A 12,328-nucleotide genomic window follows, 5' to 3' on the forward strand; every position below is an offset into this window, starting at 1 on the left:
ATAGCAAGGTAATGACAATCATTTTCTACTTGATATGAAAACAATGATATGAAAAATTTCAGGTAACATGAAATTATTGTGAAATAAATGAATGTTTCGGTAGGATGATAGCAAGTGATAGTAAGATACTGATAACGGTTTTCTCAAATATTTTCGTTTTATTACTGACAAGAAAAAGAGTTTACATTTTGCTCTTATGAAAAAACAGCTAATTTATTAGTTACGCGTCACTTTCTTGTTGTTTCAATAATACAGAGTGTAGAACGACGTGACCAAGTGTTGGGAATTATATGTTAGAATAGGCTACAGTGGCGTAGCCAGAAAAAAGTTTCGGAGGGAGACTGTACTTTCTATTTTTGACGAACAAAAAAAGGATCTAACTTTCATACAGATATACTAGTTTATAGAATAATTTTTCACTTTTAATTACACTTTTCTCTTGACGTACTTTTGAAAATAACCAATAAAACTAATAAAAAAATTTGTTTTTGAGTAATTTTCAAAAGATAAATTTCGTACAAACCGTCCTGCAAAGCAGCAAGTTGAACAATAAATTGGAGCGTACACAGAGCAAAGTGGTTTCTCAATATGTGAACAAGATACACTGAGAGAAGAATTTAGTAAATATTATCAAAATTTGGTTACTATTAATAAATGGTAGACGTAAATATAGCGGGCCAAAACTATGGCAATACTTATTAATTAATCTTGTTCTGTAAAATAAATTATTTATTTGACAGAAGTAAAATTTATTTAATTCCAGAATATATTTCGTAAATAAAACTTATTGAATAGTTGAGCAAAATAAGCGATTTTGTAATAGTTACAAAATTTTTGGTAGGTTCAACCAACCATCTGTAATAATAGATATTGAAACGATGTAATAGCTGCAAATGAATGAATGTTTCGTTGTGCTGCAACAAAACATACTTATACTGGTAACAAAATAGAACTCGTACCTACTGAATTTTTTATTACATGGGATATAACAATTTCATAACAATTATCAAATATCTGTTCATAACTGTAATATATTTCATATTAAATATTTAACATTAAATAACTATTACTAAATTATTTAATTGATGTTACTGTGAATGCAATTACGTCATACTCCCAATCTATTAAATATTTGGCAATTATCATATTTAGTATGAGTTACTAAGGATCCAACGAATTTCTGTAACTAAATGCAGTTTGTTATAGTTACCAGTCTTTTCTCTCAGTGTAGGAACAGGTTTTGCTAGTAAAAGCATGATTGCAAATGTACAATTACAATATATGAACTGCAATTACAATATATGAACTGCAAGTAATTATGCTATTATTTGCAACATATTTACTGCAGATTTGTTATCATATTTTCATTATTAGAACTGTTCATATCTTGTCCATATTGAAGAATTATCCTGTTTCGAACACATTCTGCTACCATATTGTGCGCAACAGGGTCTGCTCGGTTTCTACCGTCAATCTGCCGTCAGATTGCTACAGTGTCTATTTAATGTCTGCCGTCAATCTACTGGCAGCAAGCTCTGTCAAATTTCTGGCGGCAGCTTGATATCGTCAGATAAAACAAATTCTGTATGAGCAGGGTTGAGTAAGTTAACTTTTTTTTTAACTAAGTTAAGTTAAAGTTAATGGCTTTGAAAATTTAACTTAGTTAAAATAAAGTTAACCCATAATAAAACCCATAATTGAATTAAAAGATAATAAAAAAAAGTAATTAAAAAGTTAAAAGTTAAATTTGTTTCATTTCATGACTTCAGGGTTTCAGTTTTACAAATAACGGAAAAAACAAATATACACCTTATTTGGAAACATGTTTTATTTACAAATACTTATTAAATTTAAGTAATAAAGTTTTTTCAAAATTTTCATCGGACATTTTTCCTCGAAGATTGTCGAAAATGAGCTCTCCTGCACTGAACAGTCTTTCGACGTCTCGCGACACCTTTATGGCATGGTTAACTTCAAGATAATTGAATTAAAAGTTAATAGTTACCGATATAATGTAACTAAATTAAGTTAAAAGTAGAGAGTGTAAAACTAAGTAGTGTAATTAAGTTAAGTTAAAGTTATTTAACTTTTTGACTTTTTAACTTAACTTTTAACTTTTTAACTAATTACTACCTAACCCTATGTATGAGATTTGCAGCCTATTGGTATCAAAAATATATAGCTAAAAAAAAATATATATATATATAAATATATAGAATCTGTATGTTATGTATAGGATTGTTAAGATTGTTATATATTATTTCTTAATGAATAATTTCTTGTTCAATTTAGGTATAACGAAGAGAGACGACAATAAGTTTTGAAGAACGTGCAGGCTTTCGCGATCGTCACATTACATATAGAATATAAATTCGGGACTTGGGATATTAGCCCCAAGTAGGGTTAAAGAATTTTGTTCGCATTCTTTCTGTCTTTGAGATCTAATGTTGGAATTCGCATTCTTTCTGTCTTTGAGATCTAATGTTGGAGTTCGAGCTTGCTGCAAAGGAAAATATGACATCAATGAGAACTCGAGATAGATTCTTTTGACAATCATTCTTTGATTATTGAACATATGTAGAAGATTTCAAAAAGTTATCTTAAATTTTCTTAGTTGAATTATATGTGTAAGTGATGTTTCTAAGACAAAGAATCAATTTTTCTGATTATTCTGCATATAAAAATCCTAAAATAAAATGAGTACTTTCCGATATACTTTTCATTTTATTCTGATGCTTTTCAGAATATGAAATATGATACAAATATGCACTTTTCTCTCTCTCTCTCTCTCTATCTTTGTAAAAAAAATGTCGAAATAATATAGGATTTAAAATAAAGAAACACATTTCTTCATTTTCTTTCTCACAATATTTATCAACAAAATTCGCATACATAATTATCTTGCCACCTTATGTCTCTTAATGTCATCTTATGTCGCATAATTATTCTCTCTGCATAATCGATTGTATGCTCACAAAGAGCACATTAAACATTGTATCCACAACTTTCCTTTGTAAGCAGAGAATTTTTTATCACAAAGCAGAGACAACTTGCGTTATATTTTTAAATTTTCTCTTTCCGACTGGCAAGTCTAGATTACTGCCACTATCACTTATTAGTCCATATTAGGATTATTTATAATAGCCCATATTCGCAACATTATATCATGGATGATATTAACAATTTATTAATTATATTAACAAACATAACGTATTTTTAATTAAACCAATTATGCCCTTTAATACATCCATTCTTATAATGTTTATAGCTCATAAACAATTACATCAACGATATGTACTAATGTGTTGATATGTATATGTGTGATATATATATATATATTTTTTTTTTTTAAGTAATACATGAAATATACCTACCTACGCAACTTTTCAGGTGTGAGAAAACTTCTAAACCGGCTCGAAAACAACTATACAATTAAGCTTCGTCACATACTACGTCTTGGAAAAAATGACTCAAAAATGCTTCTTAGTAGAATGTAGCACCGTACAAAGCCAAAATATTAATAGCTCGCATTTGGAACATGGCATATTGAGATCTTTTCTTCTATATCTTTTTTTATGTCAACGTATTTTGTAAGAATTTTTATCATATATTTTCTCGCCTCTAACATCATCAGTCGAGAATTTCGCGGCGAGAAACCAGCAGGACTATTCTATAAAATAATGATATACTAGCTAGATTATAGGCATCCATTTGACGTTGCAAACGCTTCAAAGTGCCGTATAGATCAATTACAATCTTTCTTTATGCGCCTCAAAGCGTTTGCATCCTCAAACGGATTCTACCCCACCCTGTATTTTAGAATAGACAGTACTATTTACACTATTATATTTGATATGTAATGGTTAGTCAAAGGTTAGACACAGATTCAATTCTGTATTTCACTGAATAATCAACCAGCAACGAATAATGTAACGGATTAGAAAATTTAATCTAGCTCGTACTAGCTAGCTACTAACTTTTGATTCAGGTTGACTTGTTACATTTCTACTCGAGATTCCCCAATAATTCTATAAGTTCTGCGTAACTTTATAGGGTTGATGTAAGACAATCATTTCAATCCAGGAATCCTGTATCTTTCTTTCTTTCTTTTGTTCGCGAGAGGATTGGTAGAAAAACAAACGGCTTATCATTTAAAAATATATAACAATGCATTATAGCTTTTATTAGATCATTCGCATATGACAAAGTACAATAACAGTGTTTGTTATGCAATGGAAATAATATTAGATTATTAACGTGACCACATAATTTCCTTTTCTATTTTCAGAAAATGAGGAGAGCATGATTAGTGTCCAAGTTGACGGATGTTATACATGGGCAAACGTTTATTTTTATCTTCAATCCATATATTTTATATTCTAATTATATTTACGTATATATGCTTAAAGAGATAAGTATACACAAGTAAAAATAATCATTTTGAGTGATACAGACGATATAAGTTTTGATTGTAGATGGTATATCATGCCATCGATTTTCACTGAAATAATGTAACATATAGTTATAATAATGTAACATATAGTATAATATTTATTCCTTGCAAATTTAAGGATTCCATGTACATATGGAATTTTCAGAATGTTCATATATACATGAAATTTTCTGACATATATACATATACACGTATATATACAGAGTGCAAAAAATGCACCGAAATCCTTGAATATCTTGAAAACATCATATTTTACACAAAAATGTTTTAAATAAAAGTTTTTTCGTCTTAAAAAATGTATTTAACGGTAATTTCAGTTTGATTCTGGGTCATGTTGGTAAAGGACATAAAAATCAACGTACAAGTCTTAAGTCCACATTTTTTATTACATATTATTGTACTTGATATTGAGACGTTTCCGAAATAGTATAAATTTTTTTTTAGTCAAGAAATCCCTGAGTTATAATTGAAGTCGCCGAACGTTAGTGCGCACGAAGATACACACATGTGTCGATGTATACTAATAACTTGTCTCTGATTTTATCATTAAAATGATATAAATTTGCATTATTATGTAAACTAATAAGTTTATGCAATAGTTTCATGTAATACATGTTGTATGATGGAAATTTACATCGTTTTAATTATAAAATCAGAGACACATTAGCGCGGTTGTTAATGTTATCGATACATATGCATATTTTTGTGCGCATTAATATTAATGCTGGCGCGGCATAAGTAAAATTGCTTATAACTCAGAGAATTCTTGAAAAAGGGTTTTTATTTATACCATCTTGTAAACGCCTCGACATCCTGTACAAGAATATACAATAAAAATATGGATTCCTGTTTAAGATTTATATGTTGATTTAATTTATTTTGGATGACGATGTCATCCAAAGTCAAACTATTATAATCATTAATTACATTTTTTACTACCAAATAACTTTTATTTGAAACTTTTTTTCTGAAATGTATTGTTTTCGAGATATTCAGAGGTTCCTGCACATTTTTTGTATCCTGTACATATATAGGGTGATCCATATAATTCTCAATAACTCGATATCTCAGAAATTAAGAAAGACATGAGAAAGTGTTTCTAACAAAAGTTGTAGGATATCGAAGGGGTAAAAAATAATAATATTTATTTGGCCTTAGAATAACTGAAAAGCTCTGTCAAAGTAAATTTTAATTTTTTTAATGGAATCATGGATTTTTCTCGGCATGAATCGATTGTTTTAACAAAAAATATACGAAAATTTTAAATAAAATTCTGTGTATTTTATAGATTTGTTAATGCACCAGTGTGTAAAAATTAGTATAACTGATCGATTTCTCTTGTCATTCCATGTACAAAAATATTAAGATATGGTGATCGAAAAATGAATAGTTTATGAGATTTTATATTTTGTATTATGAAAAGTGATAAAATGTATTATGAAAAGGATAAAATGTAGAATACAGGATAAAATACAAAATATCTCCGAAAATATTCACTTTTCGATTATTTTATGTACGGTATTTTATTTTATTTTATTTTCGGTATTTTTGTACGATCAAAGATAGATTTATGTCGAAAAAACCATACAATTCCATGAAAAAAAATTAAAGTTGACAGGGTTTTTCAAAATTATTCTAAGGTCAAATATTATTGTTATTGTGTGTCTCCCCTCGATATTCTACAACTTTTGTTCAAAACACGTTTTCATATCTTTTTTAATTTCAGAGATATCAAACTTGGAAAAGTTATGCAAACTACCCTGTATATTGCCTGCTTAAAACTTTTTTTTATTATTGTAATAGAAATCATTAATTATTTTCAAAAAGTTTAAATTGTTCCACATTTTTTCCAGAATAAAATATGTTTGCATATCTCACAAATACCAGTAACATGATACGATTAAAATTTTGCTCGTGGCTCTGTGGCGACCGCGTTTAGGTGAGCCTTCGTTACAACGAGGATCAATATTTATTGGTTTCTTCTTTACCTTACTTTTACTTTATTGCTACATAAAGCACTACAATTTGCGCGTTATAAACGCACTTAATAATAAAACTAGCATAATACATTATTAATAAATCGGTTAAAGAGAAAGAGAGAGATGTATGTATATATGTATAGAAGGGAGGAACAAATGAAAAAACACACAGCGTATAAATCTGCTGTCAAAGTTAGGCGAAACTGAAACACCGATGTATCAAGGAAAAACTTAATAAATACTGTTATGTAAGCAAGTTACGAGATTTATTTTTGCAATATCATGTATAATAATAGTTATAATACCTAATGTATCTAATATGTGTTTAGGTAAAGTAAACTCGCTAAGCAGCTATCATACACGATGCCTCTCTCGAACGCGGTCATTTATCGTTATCGTTATCGCTACGACCAGGTTGCACATGGGGAACGATATGAAAACAAGTAAAACACCGTGGCGACGCGATTAAAGATGCATTCTAAAATGTAAACTTGTCTCTCGCAGTTTTTCGCGAGACACTTAGACCGTACATGATGTGAAACTGACAACGCGCAACTAAACGATTTCACGTAACCTAGAAAATAAAATCTGGCCGATCGACTTATCGCAATAACTGCACTGAAAGACCGCGCGTCATAAAGTCATCGCACATAGCTCGCTATCGCCTCGATATTTACAAGTGTCATTGGTCGCTATTACAGTCGCCGTATCAAACAGGTAACAAATCGTTTACGATGAACCGTTGTCTACGGAAACGCACATCTGTGCATGCTACACGAAAATTCTGCGACTACAACTTAACGTAACACATACAATCTCGTCTCATGTCCTCATTCTTATTTTTATTCTTTACCTCTTTCTCTCTTTTCACATTCTCTTTCGTCGGTGACTTAAATATCGAAAATATGATAGCTTAACGCTGATCGCGACCCATTATGATGTCTTGGCTCGCGCATTAATGGGACAATCTTGGCAAATTTATGACAAGACACGAACCTCCCATCGAATGTTCTCCGCTCTCGAAAGCAGGATGCTCAACCCGAGAAGAGAATTGCCGATTCGTCGCGTGGAGAAACACGTAAATCCGTTTCAGGAACATATCGCATTGGAACGATCCACTGTGTTATTTTGCAAGTGAAAATTCAGTAAAACCTTTTCTGCCCACCTGGCAACCCAATAATCCTACACGACGCGGCACCAGTCGTGACCTCAGTGGAGATTTTACTCGGTATTCTCGTGGACCTTCACGTAATGTATCTTCAGGGCCCGGTTGTTGGGATATTTGACGTTGCATCGCGGACACGTAGCCCCGGTTGCGCCCTTCACCACGTAGGTATTGAGATCGATCTCCCGGTGAAACGTCTTGCTGTCGGCCTGGTATGCAGTGTTGTGCACATTGATAATGTGATCCATCATGTACTCTTTGTTGAAGAGATAACGATCGCACAGTCTGCAGCTAAACATCATGTTGGTGTGCGTCTGCTCATGGTCCTTCAGCGAATCGGACGTGGGGAACACCAGGTCGCAGCTAGACACGTTGCACTGGTACTGCTGGTCGTAGCCCTTCTTGTGCTTGATCGTGAAATGCTGTCGCAGATTCGACAGGCCAGGGAACTCCTTAGAGCAGACGTTGCATGAGAACTTGCCGTCCTGCGTCGACACCGGCCTGCACTCGGGCAAGCCATCCTTCCCCGTTTGCGGTTTATGCACGGCCTGCTTGTGCTTGTACAACACGCTCATGTTGGCGAACATTTTCTTGCACACGTGGCACATGACCGACTTCTTCCTCTCGCCAGCGAAATCCATGGCGAAAGGCGGTAACTTGGGCGGGTTGTCGTCTATTTCCATTTTCATACGCTTCAACTTCGGTTCCTCCTCGAGCGATAATCTCCGGTTGCTGTTGTTCAGCTGCTGCGTACGTTGATGCTGATTCTGTAGGTCGCTGTGGAAGTTGAGTCTGTGTCGCTGTAGAGACTGACCGCTTGAAAAGACCTTTCGACAAATTGTGCACAGGAACTGACTCGCCGGCTTCTTGGCCAACGATTGGAACTTCATGGAAGTCACAAAAGTGGCCTTGTGAAGTCTCTTGTGCTTCCACAGGACCTTCTTCGAACTGTAGGATTTGTTGCACACGTCACAAGTATAGGTTTTGTGTACGTCGCTGAGAATGGGATTGGCCTTGTGCCACTTCATGTGAGCGGCCAGGATTGTTTTGTCGGGGAAGACATTCGTGCACAGCTCGCATTGAAGCTCATCGTTGGATATACTCTTCTCTGGTTTGTTTTTAGCGCAATGTATATCCCACAGATGTGTCCTCAACTCGGTCACGTCATTGAATTTGTCGTTGCACACTTGGCACTGCAAGTTACCTTGCGACTTCGACGACGAATGCGACGAAGGGTTGGGGAAGGACTTTCGAGCTCTTGCTGGGCGTTCCGGTGAGTTCGTCTCAGTGACGCTTGTATCCTTCTGCAAGTCGTTGGGGTTCTTTTGATTCGCCAGAATGAATCGAGTGCTGAGGCGAGAATTGGCGCGATTGTGCCAGCCCTTGTGTATCTTTAAGGAAGCCTCCTCGACGAAGACCTTGCCGCAAATGTCGCACGCGTAACCGTCCTGCGACTTCTCGAGATGCGCGGTTCTAAAGTGATAACTGAAATTCGTCTGGAAGACAAAGCTCTTGGGACACTGAGGACAATGAAACATGGTCTTGGAGGTCTTGTGCTCGTGCTGCATGTGCTGCTCGTATACTTCCTTACGAGTGAACGTTTCCGAGCACTCGGTGCATTGGTAATGCTTGGTGTTCCGGTGCGCGATCGTGGCGTGCCGTCTGAGATTGGCGTAATTGGACAGCACCTTGCCACACTGATTACACTCGTAGCGCTGTGTGCCGGGATCCGAGACAGCGCTAGCGTTTATCGAGTCATTATCGATCCTCACGTCCTCGTCCAAACTGCCGTATTCCACGCAGGAGATGTTTGCGTTCTGCTCGTTCGGATCTTCTATACCGTGGTCCTTCATATGGATCTCCAAGGCGCCAGCGCTGCTGAACATACTACGACAAATGGCGCACGAGTATATCTTCACCTTGAGATGTAGATGCCGGTGTTCCGTCAGCTCGGTCCGCGTCGAGAAACCCAAGTTGCAAAGAGAGCAAGTATACTTCTCATCGCTGGCCTTAGTCTTAGCGTCCGCTCCGTGGGCGTTGCGTTCTTTCAACGGCAACTGAGCATTCTGCGAAGTCTTGCCGCTGTTTTGCTGCACCGGCCGACTGCCGTGCGACGCGCGATGCTGTTCGTGGTGGGTGAGATAATCACTCGGCGACCTAAATCGGGAGTTACACACGGCGCAGGTGAAGTCCTTCTTCTTGTGGCCGATCGTGACGTGAGTGTGGAACTTCTTGAACACAAGGAACGTCATGGAACAGTGCGCACACTTGTACGATGTCCTCACCTCCGGCTGCAGCCGTATACAGAGCTGCTTGTGCTTGATCATGTTGGGCCGGTATCGGTATATCATGCCGCACAGATCGCACGTGTGATTGTGCGCGGGATCGCCGTCCTTATATGGTCCGTTCAGGTTTTTCTGCGGCGGTGGTTTGTTGGCGTCGTCGTTCTTCGGCGATGGTAACGGTGCCATCGGCTTCAGTTTGGGCGGCGGTCGGGCCGGCGACATCATCTCCTCGTACTGCTTATCGGAATGCTTGGACAAATGGCTGAGCAGCTCTTTCCTACCTCGCATAGAGCGCAAGCACATGTTGCACGTGAAGTACCGTTCATTACCCTGCTTCGGCACAACCAATGCGATCTTCATGGCGCATTCAAAGGATGCGCCGCAATGCGACTGGTACATCGACCGATCAGAGAACTCAGTCAGACAAGCGATACACGTGTACGGTCGTAAATCCGGCAGGTGTTGACGGATATGAAAAAGCGTGCTGCGTCGATCGTTGAAGCTTTGTTGGCACGAGTAACAAGAGAACGTCTTCAGTTGGCTGATAATGTCCTGTTGAACTTGCGTCAACGGCGAGTCCTTCTCCATACTGATCAGCTCGTCCTCTAGATCCTCCACCATCTCCTCCTCGTCATTCTGAGACTCCGAGTTCTCGGCGCTGTTGTTTTTATTACTGTGAAATCGCTTCATGTGCTTCATGTATGAATGTTTGGAATGCAAAAATATTTGACAGTATACACACTTCTGCTTGAAAGCGCGCGTGCCTCTGAAATGAGTGTGAGGGCCGCGTCGTAGCTTTTTCTTTTGTGTCGCGCCACTAGCTGTATTGTTGAACTTTTGGGTGGAATCGGCTTCCATAACCACGTCTTCCTTTGTGCCGAGCGCCATGGGATTCAACAACAACTCGTTATCGTCTACGTTATCGTCTAATTCTACAGTACAATCGGTATCGTAATCATCCCGCGGTTCACTTTTAATGACACGCGAAAGTGGAGGATTTTGTTGGTCCTTCACCACTTGACTCTCATCTTGATCAACCTCTTTCTCTGCTACAGATGGAATTGTTTCTGATTCTATCTGTTTATCCGCGTTAGTCTTATCACTTTCGTCATTGTTAACAATGTCTTCTGACACTTCTTCTACTTGCTCATTGTTAGTCTCGCTGCCCTCCACTGTATCAACTGATAGACTCTGCAAGTATGCAATATGTTTATCTAGAGATCTTTTTACATCACCTTCATCAGGAGCTTCATCATCTTTCATATGTGAGAGAACTATACTTACCGATAACTCCTGGTTGTTGGTGCACTCTGAGATAATCTCTATATTGTCTTCGTAATCTAAGTCCACTGGTTCATCCTTAATTGTTATAACCTGCAAATGGTTTTTCAGACACCGTTACAATCAGAGACATGAATAACACAGATAATTTAGAGCAATTTTTAATTTTCTACTATCATATGTACTAACCGTTGGTTTCGATTGTTGTTGACTTGTCAGCCACTCCTGTAGTTTATCCTGTGAACGTAGACAGGATTCCTTGTAGGTATGCCATTGATTAACATTTTGCACGCAATTTGTGCAGATCAATGTGGACAACTTATCAGTAGTCAAAATCTGAAAAATCAAGTATACCAATATAAATTTCCAAATTTCAAGGGAATATGCAGTACATATAAATGCCTCAAACTGCAAATTGTCAAGATCTCTTCTTATACACTTCACATCTTCCAGTCTTTAGAAATTCTTTTTTATAAATTTCTTTCATATCAACCATATAACCGTACAAAACATAAAAGACAGTTTGCTTCCTTAGCTGTACTATACTTCTAATCGGCACACGTGTAATCATCATCGCACAAGTATACATCAGCGAAAAACTGAAGAGAAAAAAAAATCACAAATAAAATCACAGATAATAAGAGAAATGTTTTTTTTATTTTTTCATTTTTTAATAACAAAACGACTCAACCGCGCTTCGCCAAGATCTTAGTATCGCCTCTCAGCGCGAACATAACCTCGACGCTCGTTGACGACGCGCTCGAGCTAAGTACATCACGCACAGCCGTAATAGGGCCGATTCTTAAAACTGTGAGTCCCTTTGGCTCGCACAAGATGAAGGGACGAGTCCGTGCACCAACCTCGATTGATAGGCAGGATCGGATCTTGATGGCCAACGACGCAGCGGGGTCCTCCTGCTCGTCCGTTATGAACACCGAAGACTTCGGCTCGTCCGTGGACAGGCACAACCTGCAGACGTTCTCCACGTTCCCGATCTCCACCACGTCCTCGTCCATCGTGAACCGGCGCTTTCTGAGACGCTATTCGGCACAAAACACCTCCTAGACGAAGCTAAATCCGCCGACGCCGCGTTCTTCCGTGATCAGGTTAGGGACGCAGCGTTTTGTTTGTGGCCATCGGACGTCGAGCACTGAGGGAACTAGTT

General features: G+C 37.3%; 1 protein-coding gene across 1 annotated transcript; it reads right to left on the reverse strand.

Annotated features, from left to right (window-relative positions):
• Nucleotides 1-4,150: 4,150 nt before the first annotated feature.
• LOC116844750 (zinc finger protein Xfin-like) lies at nt 4,151-12,328 on the reverse strand. Its single transcript, XM_032816729.1, has 4 exons — nt 12,024-12,328; nt 11,353-11,499; nt 11,167-11,256; nt 4,151-11,073 (listed from the first exon to the last, which is right to left on the reverse strand). The coding sequence occupies exons 1-4, from the start codon at nt 12,177-12,179 to the stop codon at nt 7,654-7,656; spliced, it is 3,813 nt and encodes a 1,270-aa protein (XP_032672620.1). The 5' UTR covers nt 12,180-12,328; the 3' UTR covers nt 4,151-7,653.

Source organism: Odontomachus brunneus, unplaced genomic scaffold, assembly GCF_010583005.1.
Source record: "Odontomachus brunneus isolate Ranch 3 - 2012 unplaced genomic scaffold, Obru_v1 Obru_scaffold_046, whole genome shotgun sequence".
NCBI classification, from domain to species: domain Eukaryota; kingdom Metazoa; phylum Arthropoda; class Insecta; order Hymenoptera; family Formicidae; genus Odontomachus; species Odontomachus brunneus.